This window comes from Triturus cristatus, chromosome 9 (genome assembly GCF_964204655.1).
Source record: "Triturus cristatus chromosome 9, aTriCri1.1, whole genome shotgun sequence".
Classification (NCBI taxonomy): Eukaryota; Metazoa; Chordata; class Amphibia; order Caudata; family Salamandridae; genus Triturus; species Triturus cristatus.
In genome coordinates this window covers 1,263,586,628-1,263,606,415 of record NC_140592.1, presented here as the reverse complement: position 1 = coordinate 1,263,606,415, position 19,788 = coordinate 1,263,586,628, and the positions used below count along the sequence as shown (strand labels likewise).

Below are 19,788 nucleotides of genomic sequence, written 5' to 3'. Positions count from 1 at the left end.
ACATGACAGCCATGTATTACATACAGAAACGAGGAGGCACACATTCTCTCCAGCTGTCCCAGCTCGCACAGAACATTTGGAGATGGGCCATTCCCCAGAACATATACCTACTTGCAGAACACCTTCTAGGGGTTCACAATCAGATTGCCGACCTGTTGAGTCGACAAACTCAACAGATCCACGAATGGGAATTACACCCACAAGTCCTACTTCCATTCTTCCGAAAATGGAGCCAACCAGACATAGACCTGTTCGCCACACACAAAAACGCAAAATGCCCAACCTTTGCTGCCAGGTTTCCCCACACACAGTCAAAGGGCAATGCGATATGGATGAACTGGTCAGGCAGATTTGCGTACGCTTTTCCGCCTCTCCCACTCATTCCATTTGTGGTACGCAAACTCAGGCAACAGTCTCTCAAGCTGATACTAATAGCTCCCACATGGGCGCGTCAACCCTGGTTCACAACACTGCTTGAACTCTCTCTAGTTCCACACCAAAAACTGCGCCTCTCCCCGTCCTTATTAACCCAGAACCATGGAGAAATCAGACACCCAGATCCACATCAACTGAACCTAGCGATCTGGCTCCTGAAGTCCTAGAGTTCGGTTACCTCAACCTACCACCAGACTGCATGAATATTATAAAAGAGGCCAGACGGCCTACTACTAGAGCCTGCTACGCTGCAAAGTGGAAAAGATTTGCCATTTACTGCACTAACAATGATATACGCCCACTGGATGCATCCATCCAGCACATCATTTGCTACTTACTACACTTGCAAAGATGTAATTTAGCGTACTCATCCATACGTCTCCACCTAGCAGTATTAGCAGCCTACTTACAAAATCGACAACACTTGTCATTATTTAGAGTACCAGCGATCAAAGCCTTCATGGAAGGTCTTAAAAGGATTATTCCTCCCAGATTACCACCCTCTCCAGTGTGGAACCTAAATATTGTTCTCACAAGGCTCATGGGTCCCCCATTTGAACCTCTGCATAAAAGCGAACTACAGTTCCTTACATGGAAAGTAGCGTTCCTTATTGCTATCACATCCCTTAGAAGGGTAAGTGAGATCCAGGCTTTAACCATACAAGAACCATTCCTACAGCTACACCGTAACAAAGTGGTTCTTAGAACAAATCCTAAATTCCTACCAAAAGTCATTTCTCTGTTCCATCTTAACCAATCAGTCGAGCTACCAGTTTTCTTCCCAAATCCAGACTCTGTAGCTGAAAGAGCTCTTCATACCTTAGACGTTAAAAGAGCCCTGCTTTATTACATTGATAGAACCAAATCTTTTCGCAAAACCAAACAATTGTTTGTAGCTTTCTCTCCACCACATAAAGGCAACCCCATTTCCAAATCCGGAATAGCCAGGTGGATAGTTAAATGTATCCAAATATGCTACCACAAGGCTAAACGCACTCTAACAGTTCCCCCTAGAGCGCATTCCACACGCAAAATATGGGCTTCCATGGCATTCTTAGGAAACATTCCTTTAGAAGATATTTGTAAGGCAGCCACATGGTCTACAACACACACCTTCACTAAACACTACTGTGTTGACGTGCAAGCGAAACAACACGCTTCTGTGGGTCAGGCTGTCCTTAAAACTTTATTCCAAACTGCTGCAACTGATACAGGTGACCACCGCTAGGGGAGACACTGCTATATAGTCTATCCTAAGTGTGTGATCTGCAGCTCATATGCCTCGAACGGAATATGCTACTTACTAGTATGCATCTGTTCTTGGCATGTAGAGCTGCAGAGCCACACACGCCCACCCACCTCCCCGGGACCTGTATCTGTTCCACCATCGTCTTACTTAGACATTACACATGGACATCCTTTCTTTATTTTTACAAACTCCATCATTTCCCATCATGGCGTAAAACAATCTGAGGATGGAGTGGATACCCATGCGCACTGTAGTCCAAGGGAGGAGTCGCGTATCTTGTGACCAAAGACTTCTTCCGAAGACAACAACAACCTGCAAGCATCCGAGCCCAACACCAGATGGCGATCTACTATCCTAAGTGTGTGGCTCTGCAGCTCTACATGCCAAGAACAGATGCATACTAGTAAGTAGCATATTCCTTTTGCAGATTGAAAGTTATTCTAGCTTCACGTTTTGCACAAATTTGCATTTTAGTGGTTGTGCATTGGTCTTAGTTTTCAGTGGCAGCTGTTCCTAATGTCCACAGCAGTTTTCTGTTCTTTATTTTGCACTGCTTGGATTGCTGTATTCAGTATAATATGCAACTATTGCAGTCTGTGATGAACCCTTCTCTTAATCTGAAACTCATCTGTTGTACAGATAGCTTAAGGACTTGAGGCGCTCCTGTTTACAGGAAGTGATCTGATGCAGAAGGCATCTCCTATTACTTTCCACATGTCGCTGGTGGTTGAGCAGAGCTAGATTTGCCCAACACAACTGTAAGAGGCCAGATTATATGATGCTGCCATTTCTTTCCTGTTCCAGAACTGCATATGAGTGGGTGAACCCTGCAGCCTACGGCCTGGTAGTGGTCACGTCTTCTGAGGGCAGGAATCTTCCATATGGCCGCTTGGAGGACATCTTGAGCCGTGACAGCTCTGCGCTCAACTGCCACACCAATGATGACAAGAATGCTTGGTTTGCCATCGACATGGGCCTTTGGGTGCTGCCCTCGGCTTACACGCTGCGCCATGCCCGTGGGTATGGACGTTCAGCTCTACGTAACTGGGTCTTTCAAGTTTCCAAGGACGGTCAGAGCTGGAGCACACTCTACACCCATGTAGACGACAGCAGCCTGAACGAGCCAGGGTATGTGAAGAGCTTTAGAAGAAGTGGTGTTTGCTTTTTTTTTTTTTGAAAACTGTTTCTATTATTTTCATATTCAAGGCATAGACATTTCTAACATATTAAGTCATATACATATAATCATTACCTTTGTATTGATGAAAATCGTGACACTTGGTTTTATAAAATCAAAGACATTTCCTTAGATTGACAACTGTCCTCACATTACATTTCTAACTCTTCTCCATTTTCACTATCTGAGTCCTCCTCTGCATCGATGTCGGGAGGTTCACAAATGTATCCTCTGTATTTATTCCATGCCCCCCATATCTTATTCCATTTCCCTGGACAACCCCGATTTACAAACACAGCTTTCTCTGCCACCATGGCCAAATCGAGATCCCCACACCAGGCGGTAAGTGACGGTGTCTCTTTCGCTCCCCCTTTTGTGCGATGTTGCGCTTTGCCACCATTATCCCCATTGTTGCCCATTCCTGTGCTGGGCGTGTAAGGTCATTTGGTTCCCACACATTTAAAATGCATCTTCTAGGCTCGGGCGCCAGCGATATTTCCACCACCTGCGATATGGTCCTCATTAATTTTACCCAGTATTCCATTATCTTGGGACATTCCCACAAGGTATGGAAGAAAGAGCCCTCCTCCCCACAGCGTCTCAGACAGTACGGATGTGGTACCGATCCTATTGTGTGTAGGATACATCTAGTGTAGTAAGTTCTGTGTAAGACTTTTAGTTGCACAAGTTTAAGTCTGGACGGTATCCCCACCTCCCGCGGAGAGGCCAGTGCCTCTCGCCATTCATAGTCGTCAAAATCGCCCACCTCTCGTGACCAGTGGTGTTTGCTTTTTGAAGATTCTGCTACAGATCTGGCAGGAGATGTTTGCTCCTTACAGGAGCAATATTCTCATGCAATTTGTATGCATGTAAATAATGGTCATTTGTACGTTCACTGATTTACACTGGCATGCATGCATCTTCCTAATATGGGCATCTGATGTTTGCCAGGGCTATCATGAAAGTCTCAAGTGAAACTTCTAAGAGCCGGCCTTTCAAACAAGTGTGTATGTAAATAAGTGGTCCTTGTATACTGGTATACCACAAAAGCAGTCTCAGGGAGTTCTCGGACTCCAGAAGAGATGACTTATGCAGATTTTCATAGAATCAGTTCTCTGGGAACTTCCTTTCTTCTTTCAGCATTTATGGATGTTCACATGCAATTGAATCTATGAAGTGATCTCAAGGTGTGGAAAATATCAGCTATGTTCTGCACCACTTTGATAGTGATAAAGAATTGCTCACTCAGCAGTTAGGATGCCTCAAAAACAATTTTAAATCTTGCCATTAGTACCTTTTTTTTTTTTTACTGTTACTCTCTTCTCTTGCCTGTGCAGATCTACAGCCACATGGCCACTAGATCCCCCGAAGGACGAGAAGCAAGGCTGGAGGCACATTCGCATTAAGCAGATGGGGAAGAACGCCAGTGGCCAAACGCACTACCTTTCTCTGTCTGGGTTCGAGCTCTATGGCACTGTGAATGGCGTGTGTGAAGACCAGCTCGGTATGTATATATATTTACTGACATGCCTCAACTCTTTCATCCTCTGCAGCGCTCACTAAATCAGGAAATCATGGGGTCATGTGCAGTGTTAGCGGAGAATGAATGCAAGCATTATTGCAGCTCTCAGGGAGGTGGAAACTACACTGTAGTTTGGGAGGTGGGGACGGGTAAAGGTTGGCAGCGCTTCATGTGTTAATGTGGTGTTTGAGATTGTGCCCTTATGCATGAGCGAGGTAGCTTCAGGACCCTGAGGTCTACATTTTTCCCCGATTGATAAGTCTAACCGCGGATTTCTTGCCTTAAGAATATTCCCAGGTTCCAGACTGGAACCGGAGATTTCAGCAGTGCTCTCTGGGTGTTAGTAGGTGACGTCATAGGGCTCCAGGCTAATTTCATACTGCCCTGTAAGTGAGGGAGTGGATGCATGTAAGCACCACCCCTGCGCTTTGATTTCTGATTGATACTTCTAATCACAGATTCCTCTCCTTGTGAATATCCCCAGGCACTAGACTGAATCCAGAGACTCAAAAAGCAGTTCTCCTTCATGCCAGTAGGTGGCATGTTGCAGCTCCACACCAAGTTTGTTCCACTCTCAAAGTGACGAAACGAGCTGCATATAAGCGCCCTATGTGCACTGAAGTCTGTTCCTTTCTTTCCGCACCCTCCGGCCCGGATCCGAACCTCTACTCCTTTTCTTTATACTGTGAAGAAATAATTTTCTCAGCAATTTTTCTCTCAATTCTACCATTCTCCAAGGGAGAACATGCCATTTCCTAGGACTACTGGGTTTAAACTTTGTAGGGACTGTTGCAAACAGTTGTCTGTTAGAGATCCCCATGAGGCGAGCCTCTGGTGTTTGGGTTTAGTGCACGACTCAAAGGCCTGCAATGACTGCACCCAGATGAAACCAAAAGCTATTGGCGAATGCAAGGTGAAGCTCTACGTAGCAAAACACTGCAAGGCACACACAGGTCGCAGCCAGGACTGGCCACCTCTGGGGATGCGATCACCTGATAAACTGATCATACCCTAACATTGTTGAGGTGGGTGCAGAGCAAACTTTGGGCTACGGGTGCATGGACGGAGAAATTCCTCTCCTAACTCTTGCATTGAACCTTTGTTCTTGTAAATTATTTGTACTTGCTTTATCCCAAATGTTCCATCCCTTTCCCTAAGTTCATATCGTTCTTGTAATTTGTTTGTACTTGCTTTTATCCCAAATGGTCCACCCCTCTCCGTTAGGTCATATTGTATACAACTTGTTAACCCTGTAAAGCGCTCTGATACCCTAACGGGTCAAGTCTGCGCTCTATAAAACACAAATAAATAAATAAAAATCCATGGACTACTTATCGCTATACTATATTGTACCAACTGCAGGAGCTTAGCACGAACGCGGGGGCAGGGGGGGGGGGTAAGTGGGTTTAGTTTGTAGCGTACTGGGTTGGGGACAAAAAAAAGGACTGCCGGTTGTTATTAGAATCACTGTCTTTCAGAAACGACAGACTGGTGTTATCCTATGACAATGCTTATTCATTATAAGTAAATCCTGTAATGAGGTTATTATCTTTGTTTTACCAAACCTCAAAGCATATAACTCGTGACACAGACTTATGTACTTATAAACCGTATTTTTTTTTTATTCTGTTTTTTAATAACAAATATTCAGGTCACCACATTACAGTTGGAGATTGGTCGCAACAGCACAATTCTGAGAATTAGCTCGAAACATGTCGTAGTACATTATACACAGCAGAAAGGAATATCGTAATAGCATGAAATTCAAGGCAATGATGGTTCATCAATGGAGGGGAGAAGAGGGTGTTCACAAATATTGCCACGATATACATTCCATTCATCCCAGGCAGCCATCCATTTTTGGGGGCAGCCTCGTGCAACATAAACAGTTTTTCCCTAAGCCTACTCCAGTCAATGTCTGCCTTTCAGGCTCCCAATGTGGGCGGCGCAGTCGCTCCCCATAAACAGGCAATATTTATTTTGGCCACCATTTGGCCTAGAGTCGCCCAGAGTTTTCCCTTGCTTTTGAGGTGTGTGGGCTCCCACACATTCAAGAGGCACCGCTTGGCTTCGGGCCGAATCCCAACTCCCCAAACTGTAATCGTGCACGCACCTTTCTCCAATATTCCTGAATCTGCGCACACTCCCATATAAAATGCATAAAGGAGCCCTCCAGTCCGCACGGTCTCCTACACAGCCCCTCGTTAACCCTGCCCATCTGTCTGGGACCAGAGATATAGATCCTGTGAAAAATGTTTAGTTGATGAAATAGCAACTTCCCTAGGGAAGACACAGCCTCCTGCCATTCTTCATCATCTAGTTCTAGCCCATCCCTCTCCCAATACCCCCTCAATGATACTAGGGGATCTGGTGTTTTGTTAATGAGTTTTTTGTACGTGAGGGAGATGGCCTTGTCTGGTAGGTATCCATCAAGCAGTCTGTCCTCGAGGGGGGAGGATTCCGGTGGGGAAGACCCTGCGGGGAGATTAGTTTGGAGGGAGTGTCGGATTTGTATATATCTGAAATATTCCGTATCCGCCAACTCGTGCGTTTGTTGGAGAGAGGCAAATGGAATCACCCCATCTGCTCCCCAGAGATCCCCGATGCGGGATAGTCCAATTAGATCCCATTTATCAAAACCTCTTGTCCTCCCGCGGGAGCCCAGTTGTTCAGCGTCCCATAATGGAGTGGATTGTGTGAGCTTTTGGGCCCAGCCTTTCCCACGGTTAACCATGTGCCAGAGCTGGACTGAGTGTTTTGTGGTTCCTGTTAGTGAGTACCTGTTGGGTCTGGAGTAGAGCGCCCTGTTAAAGTTGCCCCCTGGGAGTAGCCTCTTGTCCATTCTGTAACCAGGGTTGTTTCCGATACGATAAGTGCAGTAGTTCACGGCTGCCAGATGGGCGGCCCAGTAGTATTTTTTGATGTCGGGGAGCCCTATGCCTCCGTTGTACTATCAGAGTGTGAGTTTGTGTAATGCTATACGCGGCCTACCGTCCCATAATAAGTCCCTCTGGGTGCTCTCAATGTCATTGGAGAACCTAGTCGGAACCAGGTCAAGGAAGTTCTGCAGGGCGTACAGGAAGCGTGGAAGGGTCATCATCTTGAAAAGTTCTGCACATCCCAATAGTGACAACGGCAGCGTTTTCCAGGTCGCGGCGTCGCGTCTGAACCTCTGTAGTGGGGGAAGAAGATTAAGCTCATAGCGAAGTTTGGCATCAGCTGTGATGAAAATGCCCAAGTATTTAAATCCTTCTGGTGCAGTTAATATGGGACAGCCCCGTGGCAGGGAGGGAGGGTCTCCATGTAGAACATACAACAACGATTTGCTCCAGTTTATTCTATAACCAGAGTTTCTCCCAAAGCTGGTGAAGATATTAAGAACAACTCGCAGTGATCGCTGGGGAGAGGCGAGATATAAGAGGATGTCGTCTGCGTACAGGGAGATGCGGTCTTCCCACCCCTTTGCCCACTCAAGTCCCCTGATGGAAGGGTCTTTTTGTATCCAAGCTGCTAGAGGCTCGAGTGAAAGAGCAAGGGCGAGAGTGGACAGCCCTGTCGAGTTCCCCTGCCAAGGGTGAATGCCTCAGAGATTTTGTTGTTGACCACCACTTGGGCCAATGGTTCTGTATATAGGAGCTTTATCCAACCAATGAAGTTGGGGCCGAAGCCCAACTTCTTGAGGACCGCCATGAGATATGGCCATTCGAGCATATCAAACGCTATAGTGGCGTCCAGCGAAACCACTACTGCGTCTTCTTGTATAGTGTCCGATCGCCTCATTACTCCATGTAGTCTTTGCAAGTTGAGCGCTGTATTGCTAGTTTTAAAACTTTGTTTTTCTGTGTATAAAGTGTGTTTTTAATACTTGTACTGTGCTTAAGACCTTGGCCTCACCTGTGCCACAGCTCAGCGGCTGACAGCTTGCCGCTTTGCTCGTAGAGCACATCGCGTCCTGCAGCCATTCTTGGTCGCCGCCGGACACGCCCACCGCGCCAGGCCACGCCCCCCTCCTACGCACCGACACTACCTATAAATCATGAGTTTCTGTCGGAAGCGCAGCGGACGAGCGCAGCGGGCGCGACGAATGCGCGCCGAAGGCGCGCATAAGGCAAGCTCGTCTGCGCTCGTCCGCGCCTCGGCAGTGGCTGCAGCGCTCCCCGATGCTCCTGCCCTTACACCCTCCACCAGCTCTCCGTATCTGTCACGTGAGTTTTTACTCTCCCTCAGAGACTTTGTTCATGAAGGCCAACTCTCCTTCATGGACACTGCATTCCCCTTACAAGACTTCGCCTGCAAAGGTCTACTGATGGGCGGCCTGCTGAATGTCAGGTCATTGCCCAAACACGCCAATGAAATCTCTCAGCTTATCGAGAATCACCACCTCGACGTATTGTTCATGACTGAGACCTGGACCCACTCCGACTGTAACATAGAGCTAGACTGGGCATGTCCACAAGATTATAAAATCTTACATCTCCCAAGACCCAAGGGTCGGGGTGGTGGAGTTGGCATAATCTACAGAGCCTCCTGGTCCATAAAAACACTTGACATGGACCCAGTGGCTGGTACGGAAATATTAGGTCTTTCAATTAACTGTCTCTCCGGAACATCCTTCACGGCTGTAATATGTTACCGCCCGCCGGGAGCTTTTAATTCCACACAACAGCAGTCGCTCCTCACGACTATTACGAATATGGCCACTTCCCACAACAAATTGCTTGTTCTGGGTGATTTCAATCTTTGGCCCAATGGTAGTCTGGACTCTGCTTTAAACAATCTCCTACTCTCCTGCGAAGGTGTGGGACTTTCGCAATTGGTCAGTGAACCTACACACTCAGCTGGAAACCAGCTCGACCTTATTTTTTCTTCCCCCCAGCTGGCTTTCCTGAACGACATTCTGCCTTTGTGCTGGACTGACCATGCACTTATTAAATTTCACATAGCCAGCGGCAGAGCTAACAAACCGTCACTCAGTATCACACCCGACTCTCTGTATAGAGACTGGAAAGTCTTAGATAAACAGAGACTGACTGGCCCCGTATTCGAGGTGGAAGACAGCTTCTCCACAGCCCGGTCGGTGGAGGACAACTATACGTCCTTCTGCACCAACATTGTTAATATCTCAGAGCGTATCGTTCCTCTGAAAAAATGTAAGCCAAGGAGAAGAGCAGCCGCCCCTTGGTTCAACGACTCCCTGAGAGCCCTCAAGCTGGTTTGCAGACAATCTGAGAGAAAGTGGAGGCAAGGCTATCTCGACTCCAATAAAACTCTTTGGAAAGACAATCTCCGAGCGTATAAATCTGCCATTGTCCGAGAAAAGGCTAATTATTACTGTTCTACGATTACCAACGCCACAAATAGTGCAAAAAGCATTTTCCAGATACTTAGAAATCTTACTCACCCAGATTGTGTTACGTCAACGCAGCCTCCCACCCAAGCCCTCTGTGATAATTTGGCAACCTTTTTCATTAATAAAATTAATACCATTATTCAAAACCTGAAGACCCCCCCCGCACTGGGAGATGCCAATACTCAGGGAGCCAGCACCAGCCCCCTGGACCTGTCGCCTCAATCTTCCTGCGCGACGGCTAGACTGAGAGCATTCTCCATGATCTCTGAACCCGAGTGTGCAAAACTGGCGTTCAGTATTACCTCAGGTTCCCCGCTCGACCCACTGCCTCCAAAAATTTGGAAAAGCTCTGGAATAGAACTTTTTGGCATCCTGCGCCAAATTTGCAACCAGTCTTTGCAATGTGGCTATGTTCCAACCCCGTGGAAACAGGCGCTTGTTACCCCGCTCCTGAAGAAACCCTCCCTCAACCCAGACTGCCTCTCCAACTATCGACCCATCTCCCTACTGCCTTTCCCTGTGAAGGTAGTGGAACGATGGGTCAGTTCCTGCCTTTCTATCCATCTTGAGCAGAACAACCTTCTGGACGATCTCCAATTCGGCTTCCGTCCTGCCCACGGGACCGAAACGGCGATTTTAACAGCCATGGAGGATCTTCGCATGCGTGCAGACAGGGGCCAGTCAGTGGCATTGATACTGCTGGACCTGTCTGCCGCATTCGATACGATCAACCACAGGACGCTGCTGTTGAGACTCAGGGAAGCTGGTGTGGAAGGCACAGCTTTGCTTTGGTTTCATTCTTACCTGCAGGACAGGAGACAGGCTGTCTCCCTCCCCCCATTTCAATCTGCTTTCTCACCTGTGCCACAGGGAGTTCCCCAGGGATCCTCCATCAGTCCCATCCTTTTTAATGTATACCTTAAACCACTGATTACATTAATCAAGTCATTCGGGTTAAAAACAATTAATTACGCAGATGACACCCAGCTCATTCTCTCCTGGGAAGGAGAGGACTCCATCTCCCTGACCTCCTTCCATGAGTGTCTTAGAGAAACGGCTGGCTGGCTCCATAGGAACTCTCTTCAATTTAATGCCTCCAAAACAGAGGTTTTGTTCCATGCTGGCACCACGCTATCACACCAGTTCCCGAACGACTTCTGGCCTCCTGAGACAAGGGAGAAACCTAAACCTGTCTCCTCGGTCCGCAACCTGGGGGTCATGCTCGATAACAAGCTGAGTATGGAAACCCAGGTGGCAAAAACAGTGGGGATCTGCACGGCTTTGTTACGCTCCCTGCGAAAAATTATGCCACTTCTCCCTGCACAAGCCCGGGCGCTGGTAGTCAGGTGTACGATTCTGAGTCGCCTGGACTACTGTAACGCCCTACTCCTTGAGTCCCCTGTCACGCTGTTGGACCGGTTGCAACGAATTCAATCAGCCGCGGCCAAACTGGCTCTCGGCTGGTCGAGAAGGTCTTCGGCCACTGCGGCACTGGCCGAATTGCACTGGCTACCCCTAAAGCAGCGGGTGGCTTTTAAGTCCCTCTGCATTGTATTCAAGGCCTTGCACGGACTCGGGCCCAGGCCCCTGCAAACCTTGTTTCAGTGGTATACTCCTACTAGAGAGCTTCGGTCTTCCTCGGCGTATCTGGTAAGGGTGCCCAGATACAATAAAGCCAGAACCGGGGGCAGATCCTTTAGGGTCGCAGCTGCCAAGTTATGGAACAGTCTGCCCATTAAAATACGCCAAACCCCCCAACTTCTCCCATTTAGGAAGTGCATCAAGACCTGGCTCTTCCCTTAGACCTCCCTGTCTTACCTACTTGTGCTCCTCTTCAGTATAGTATTTTTCCTCAGCGCCAGGAAGCCTGCAAGGTATCAGCTGCGCTATATAAATAATTAAAAAAAAAATAAAATAATAAAATTGCGATGAGGAATGAAGCCTGACTGGTCTGAATGCGCCAGTTTGCATATTACCTTTTTTAGTCGACTTGCTAACAGCTTAGCTAGTATTTTGGGTTCCGCATTTAACAGGGAGATGGGCCTGTAGGAAGATTATAATCCGTATTTGAATAATGTGTATCTATGCTTACAGAGACTGTGACATGCAAAATGGCGCAATGCTCTATGTAAGATATTCTACATGTTGCACTGCTTATATGATGTCCCTGAAAACCAGTAAAGATATGTTCGAGGCATATGAGCTGCAGATTACACACTTTTGCATTGATAGCCATCTGGTGTTGGGCCTGGATGTTTGCAGTTTGTTTTTCCTCTTGGAAAGTCTTTGGAAGTCACGAAGTCGGTGACTCCTCCTTTGGATCGTATTGCGCATGGGCTTCGGCTCCATTCTCAGATTGTTTTTTTCCGCCATCGGGCTCGGATGTAATCTTCGCGCTCCGGTTCCGAACAGCTTCCAGTTCAACGATCGACGCGCAATCCTCACCCCAATCGCTGTATTGTTTTGATCACAATCTCTTCAATCAACGCGCCTTCTCATCGACACAAACCTTTGGTTCCAGTCGTCGACGGCGGCCTTCGGGCCTACCCAGGCTCCGGTCCCGGCTCATGGAAAGAACTCCATTTAAAAAGTGCCCTCGATGTGGGTCCAAATTTCCCCACACCGATCTTCATGAGGTATGCAACCTTTGCCTCTCCCCTGAACACGAGGCTCGAGACTGTCCGGCTTGTAAGTCTTTCCGATCCAAAAAGACTATTCGGGACCGAAGAGCCAGAAGGAACATGGCACACTCCTTGACGTCCATTCCAGTCGACATCTTCGGAGACGACATCGACGATCCGGAACATCATCGTACCGAAGAGGACATAGTCAGCGCTTCCGAGGCCGACGAGTCAGTTGTGGAGGACATCACTCCGGCGCAGAGGGTCGTGAGTACCAATCTACCCCTCCCACAGCGACACACAAAAAGGCTTCGGTCACGCCTTTGCCTCCGGGCCTAGGCAAGACCAGAGACACTGCTTCACACACCCCACCTTCGGGCCGGTGAAGAAACCAAGTAAGCCTCCCGGCAGCTCGGGCTCGAGCAAGCCTGCCAGCGGTGCCGAGAAACACACTTCGGCACCGAAAGAGAAACCGGCCTCCACTACGACACCGAGCTCCGCACCGAAGCCCTCTGGGTCGAAACCCAGCTCTTCGGCACCGACCAAACCACACAAGGTCACCGGCACCGACACTTCCAGGCCGAAGCCCATCTCGGCGCCGACCAAGAGACCGGAGGGTCCCAAGCCGGGTTCTAAACATCAAACCGGTACGGAAAAACCTAAAAAATCATCGGCGCCGACGGACCAAATCACCTCACCAGAGCTATTTACACCGGATACTTTGTAAAAAACTCTCACCAAGGATCCAAAAACTGGACATTTGACACTCTCTACTAAAGAGGCATTTAGAGAAGCCTGCTCTGCCTCCACCTCCAATGAGGAAGGACTCTGCTACCTCTCCGTTCAGAATACCTTCCCCTCCCCCTCCACCTCCTCCTCCTTCACCACCTCCACCCCCTCTGCCCTCTCCACCCCCACCTCATCGTTCTCCTACTCCGTCTCCCGACGATGATGATCAGGGGGGGTATGATGATACAGGGGATGTACCACAAGACCCACCCCTACAGGATCTCCAGATCCATGGGACGATTACAATATACCAGATATCCCCAACGTCCCACAAGACGATATTTACCCTTCTAGACCATCTCCACCAGAAGATTCATTAGGGTTTAACCATCTTCTGCAAAGGGCAGCACATTATCATGGGGTGAACATGCATAATGACCCTGTGGAGGAAGATTTCCTCCTAGACACATTCGATACTGCCCATGCTCAAAGGGGTGGTAAAGCATGCGACAGAAGTTTTTAAAGACCCAGTTAGAGCCAGGGTCCTTAACCCACGTATTGAAAAGAAATTCAAACCTGCTCCCTCAGATCCCTCTTACATCAGAGGACCAGCGCCACTAGATTCCTTAGTGGTATCTACGGCACGTGAAAGGGCAAACTCACAAGCGTCAGGTGATGCACCACCACCTGACAAGGAGTCAAAACAGCTAGATGCATCAGGCAAATGCACAGCATCCCAGGCCGCCAACATATGGCGTATAGCAAACACCCAGGCACTGCTGGCCAGATATGACAGGGCTTATTATGACGAATTAGAAAGCATAATGCACCATCTCCCTGAAAAATATAAAAGTAGAGCCAACAAGTTAATTCAAGAGGGTAAAACAATCACAAACACCTCTATACGTTGTGCCCTAGATGCAGCAGACACAGCCTCCAGGGCCATCAACACCAGCGTCCTTCTCCGTCGCCATGCTTGGCTAAGGGTATCTGGTTTTAAACCGGAGGTACAAGCCTCCATCCTTAACCATCCCTTTGACCAGGAACATCTATTTGGGCCAAAGGTGGATGAGGCCTTAGAAAAGATGAAAAAGGACACGGATACCGCAAAATCCATGGGGGCCTTACAGGCTCACCCGCCCAGACGCTCCTTTCGCCGCTCCTCCTTTCGGAGTGCATCCAGAGGCTACTCCTCAGACACAGCGTCCACATCGTACAAATCCCCTACTCAGACCACCTTTATAAAAGGTTACCAAACAGGCGGCTACAGGGGTAACAACAACAACAAGGGCAGAGGCAAAACAAACAACGCCCGTTCTGCCACACCTACTACCCAATGACTTTTCCCCCCCCGCTCCCCCCAGACCATTCTACTCCGGTCGGGGGCAGACTCCAAAATATCTGGGAAACCACCACCTCAGACAAATGGGTGACCCAAATAATTCGGTCAGGCTACTGCCTGGAACTAACATCTACCCCCCCAAACATTCCACCCAGGCAACGCCCAATGTCACAAGAACATTCAACATTACTAAAGCTGGAGGTAATCTCCCTCCTACAAAAACAGGCAATAGAACACGTTCCTGTCAATCAACAAAATTTGGGGGTCTACTCCCTATGTTTTCTAATACCAAAAAGGGACGAGAGTCTACGACCTATTCTAGATCTCCGGCCCCTAAATACATACATACACTCAGACCATTTTCACATGGTAACGCTTCAGCAGGTACTTCCGCTCCTCTCCCAGATCGACTTTCTCACCACACTGGACTTGAAAGACGCATACTTCCACATTCCAGTACACCATGCTCACAGAAAGTACCTTAGATTTGTAGTGGACGGACAACACTACCAATAAAGTGCTCCTGTTCGGAGTCGCAACAGCACCACGGGTATTCACCAAGTGCCTAGCGGTGGTTGTGGCACACCTGAGAAGACAGCACATTCACGTCTTCCCATACTTGGACGATTGGCTGATAAAAGCCACTTCATACAATCCATGTGTACACCACACCGCCACCACAATTCAACTACTTCACCAACTAGGCTTCACGGTGAACCACCAAAAGTCCCAGCTAACACCATCCCACATAAAACAATACCTCGGTGCCACCATAGACACCTCAAAAGCAATAGCCTACCCCAATCTGGCCAGGATTGCAAGCATTCAGGCTTTGCGACAAAAATTCATACCTCAACACTCCCTTCCAGCACGAGTGTTCATGCAACTAATAGGGATGACGGCCTCTTGCATTTTTATAGTGCCCCACGCAAGACTCCAAGAGTGCTTAGCGCGCCAATGGAACCAGGCCCAGGGTCAACTGACAGATCTGGTGTTGGTAGACGGTCGCACCCATCGCTCTCTGCAGTGGTGGAACACCACAAACCTTTCTAAAGGTCGACCGTTCCTGGACCTGGTTCCCCAGATAATACTAACAACGGACGCATCGCTCTCCGGCTGGGGAGCTCATCTATTACACCTCACAGTGCAGGGCACATGGACGCTGCAACAAAAGTTACACCATATCAACCATCTGGAGTTACTAGCAATCTTTCTAGCCCTGAAATCTTTTCAAACACAGATTTCAGGCAAGGCAGTCCTCATTCACACAGACATGACGGTCATGTATTATAAGTCAAAAAAAGGAGAGGGGGACCAGGAGCTGGTTGTGGTCCAATGTCCGTGCTCCACCAATGGCAGTTAAATCAATGAGGACATTGTTCCATGTTGGCGGTGAAACAAAAATCGCGATCACCTGCTCAACACAGGAGAAAAGAGAAGAGAGAGAGTAGAGGGGGGAGGGAGGTAGAGGGGAGGTGAAAAGAGGCAAAGAGAAATTTCCCCAGTCTCAAGGATCTAGTCCCGAAGGGGAGGACTCAATGTAGCCTCTTGTTAGCCCTCACACACCCCGAAGGATGTCTTGCTTCATCATTGGGCTTGTTGTTGCTCCTCGTCGGGCCGGCGCTGCAATGCCCGACGGTCCCCCGAAGGGTCTCTTTGTCGGAGGTCTTTTAAAGAGAAAAAGCCGTAAGGTGAGTGGGGGTATGTGGGCTGATAAAATGTTGGATCCGAGAGGTAAGTGGTTGCGTGCGTGCGTGGTATGTGAATAAAAATGCCTAGGGGTGTCCAAAAAGTATAGTTTTAATGTTGTAGGGCCCCTGGCAAAATAAAGACCAACAGGTCACGGGGTCACTAATAAGCGCAAGGTGCTAGTGTGACTTATAAAAAGGTCGACATGTTTCAAGCCTAGTATGCCCAGGAGGGTCAGTGGCGTTTCATCAGGACCAAACTAGAGTGTGAGGTTGTGCACGGTGAAGACGAGGGTTCCAGTGATAGGAAGGGTGACCTGCGTCTGGGAAAGGTAACAAGCGGTACGGGGCTGCGGGGTACAGTGACCTAGTCAGCAGAAACAGAAAAAGCGTACCAAGCTAGTGTAACCCTCGTGTGTGTAACCGGGGGCTTCCTAGGTATTGCCGTGGCTGCCTGCGCCCTATTTGGGTTGCTTCGGGGGCCGGCTCAGTCAGCACCTACCCACTGCCAGCGGCTGCCTGGATATATGGTCATGTATTATATACAAAAACAAGGCGGCACACACTCTCCACAGCTCTCTCTTTTAGCACAGAGCATATGGAGATGGGCAATTCCCCACAAAATCTTTCTCCTAGCTCAACATGTCCCAGGAGTCCAAAACACCGTGTCAGATCTGCTCAGCAGACACACAACAAATCCACGAGTGGGAACTTCACCCACAGGTTCTTCATCCGTTCTTTCAAATGTGGGGGCATCCGCAGATAGACCTCTTCGCCACCCGCGAAAACACAAAATGCCCAAGCTTCGCCGCCAGATACCCACACCCATTGTCCAAAGGCAATGCGATATGGATGAACTGGTCAGGCAAATTTGCGTACGCTTTTCCGCCTCTCCCACTCATTCCATTAGTGGTGCGAAAACTACAACAGCACTCCCTCACACTAATCTTAGTAGCTCCAACGTGGGCCAGACAACCGTGGTACACCACACTGCTGGAACTCTCGGTAGTACCACACCAAAAGCTACACCTCTCACCATGCCTCCTAACCCAGAACCACGGAGAGATCAGGCACCCGGACCCAGCTCAGCTCAACCTTGCGATTTGGCTCCTGAAGTCCTAGAATTCGGGTACCTAAATCTTCCCCCTGACTGTATGAACGTCATCAAAGAAGCTAGGCGACCCACCACTAGAGCGTGCTACGCCGCCAAGTGGAAAAGATTTGTTGTTTATTGCCATAACAACACCATCAATCCTCTGGACATGTCTATACAACACATCATAGGCTACTTACTCCACCTACAAAGGTGTAATCTAGCCTATACGTCCATTCGACTACACCTCGCAGCAATTGCAGCTTACTTACAAAACAGGCAACATCTATTTATTTATTTATTTATTTTATTTGTGGGTTTGTATAGCGCTAGAATCGACTCCAACTGGAGTATCTCTGCGCTTTCTGGAGCCGGTAGAAACAGAGGAATAATAGGAGCTAGATCTCGTTTCTGAACAACACAGTCTTCAGGAGTTTCCTGAAAGTGAGATGTTCTTTGCACTGTCTCAGATGAAGAGGAAGTCTATTCCATAGGGTAGGGCCTACGATAGATAACGCTTTACCACCGTGTCTAGATTTCTTTGCACGGGGAATCACCAGAAGAAGACAGTTACTGGACCTAAGTGAACGACTTGGAACATAAGGAACAAATTTGTTCTGAAGATAAATAGGTCCTTGTCCATTTAAACATTTATGGATCAAGCAGCATAACTTGAACTTAGATCTCTGGCGAATGGAGAGCCAGTGCAGTTTCTCCAGAAGAGGTTTGGACGCAGTTCTTGGAGGAACATTAAGGACAAGACGAGCCGCGGTGTTTTGAATGACCTGAAGCTTGGCCAGCACATTTTCGTTGGCAAAAAGCAACAGGCCATTGCAGTAGTCAATTCGACTCAGAACCAATGTCTGGACCAGAGTTCGTCTGAAAGAGTTCGGTAGTAAGGGAAAGACTCTGCGTAGCAGGCCAATCGTATGGAAACAAATTCCAGCAGTATGGTTAGCATGCTGTCCAAATGACAAGTCTTGATCCATCCGAATCCCTAAACTCTTCACAACCTGTTTGGGTTCTGGGGCTACTCCCAAATCGGGGGGCCACCAATCAGGGGTCCACAATAGTTTGGCTTCTCCAAACAGCATTAGTTCCGTCTTACTGACATTGCATTGCAGGAAGTTGGAAGACATCCAATTAGCCACCGCCTTCATGCCCGCAGAAAAGGAGTTTTTAATTTCTGCGGACATGGTCTTGAAAGGGAAGAGGAGCTGCGTGTCATCAGCATAGGATACTGGAATGAATCCATAGCTGCGCATCACTCTTGCCAGGGGTGCCACGTAGATGTTAAATAAGGTAGGGCTTAGACAAGAGCCCTGTGGCACCCCTTTCGATATCTCCACCTCCGCTGATCGGTACGTGTCCATGATCACTCTCTGGGAGCGCCCTGATAGGAAGCTCTTTAGCCAATCAAGGGCTTTATCCTCAATACCAGCGTTCGACAACCGGTCAATAAGAATGGTATGGGACACGGTGTCGAACGCTGCTGAAAGATCTAAAAGAACTAGGATTACTGAGAAACCCTTGTCCTGATACATATGTAAGTCGTCTGTAACAGACAGCAAGGTAGACTCTGTGCTGTGTTTCGGCCTGAACCCTGATTGTGAATAGTCCAGGCCGCCAACAAGTTCGATATGATTGGACAGATGACCATTAACATATTTTTCGATCAGTTTCCCTAAGAATGGTAAAAGGGATATGGGCCTGAGATTTGTTAGATCGGACCATGGGATAGTAGTATTCTTCCTAATAGGCCTGATAAGAGCACGTTTCCACTCTCTTGGGACAGTGCCTGAGCCCAGAGAGAGATTCACCAACCTTTGGATCATGGGGCACAACTCGTCAGTCAGGACAGGCATAATCCTGGCTGGGATGATATCGTCAGGGCTACCACTTTTAATCCGTGATACTAGTGCAGATGTCTCTTGTAAAGAAATGGGTGGAAAAAAGCTTAACATAAATTTATTCAGATTGGGGTCAGCATCTATTCCCAAGGGTGCCATATCTGTGGTCAGTTTGTTATTGGTGCAAACTATTTTGTCGTAGATAGTATCTATCTTATTCGTAAAAAAGCAAGAGATGTCGTCACACAGCTGTTGGGATGCAAGGTCCGAAGATTCACAAGCTGCAGGTTTAACAAAGGATTGTAGAACTTGGTACAAAATCCTTGAAGAGTTTCCTGCAGCTGTGATTTGCGATGCAATGTGAGTCTTGCGGGCAACACGAATGGCTTTGTGGTATATAGATAGTGAGTCCCAATATTTATTTTTGTCCTCGATCAAGTGAGAGGTTCTCCATCTCTTTTCAAGTTTCCTGGCATGCAATTTTAACGTTCTAAGGTGATCAGTAAACCAAATTTCTTGTTTATTTGTGAGTCTGGGTTTAAATTGTTTAAAAGGGGCAATCTTGTCAATAGTATCCACAATAGCTTTTTCACAATTTTTCACGGCCGTATCAATATTTTCATTAGGAACAGAAGGTGGACAATAAAAATTATTTTTAAAAGTGGTATTGGTAATTTTGTGCCACTGTCTACGTGTCCTCGGTAACTGTTTAGTTCGAGAAGAGATGCGTTT

At 48.0% G+C, this 19,788-nt stretch overlaps 1 protein-coding gene across 13 annotated transcripts in view; it reads left to right on the top strand.

Annotated features, from left to right (window-relative positions):
• HECTD1 (HECT domain E3 ubiquitin protein ligase 1) overlaps positions 1 to 19,788 on the top strand; it is a 559,621-nt gene that overhangs the window by 313,149 nt on the left and 226,684 nt on the right. For all 13 annotated transcript variants that reach the window (XM_085627391.1, XM_085627395.1, XM_085627387.1 and 10 more), the window contains exons 22-23: positions 2,489 to 2,812; positions 4,199 to 4,365. In XM_085627391.1, coding sequence (XP_085483517.1) covers positions 2,489 to 2,812; positions 4,199 to 4,365 — 491 coding nt within the window. The remainder of the gene's footprint in view (positions 1 to 2,488; positions 2,813 to 4,198; positions 4,366 to 19,788) is intronic.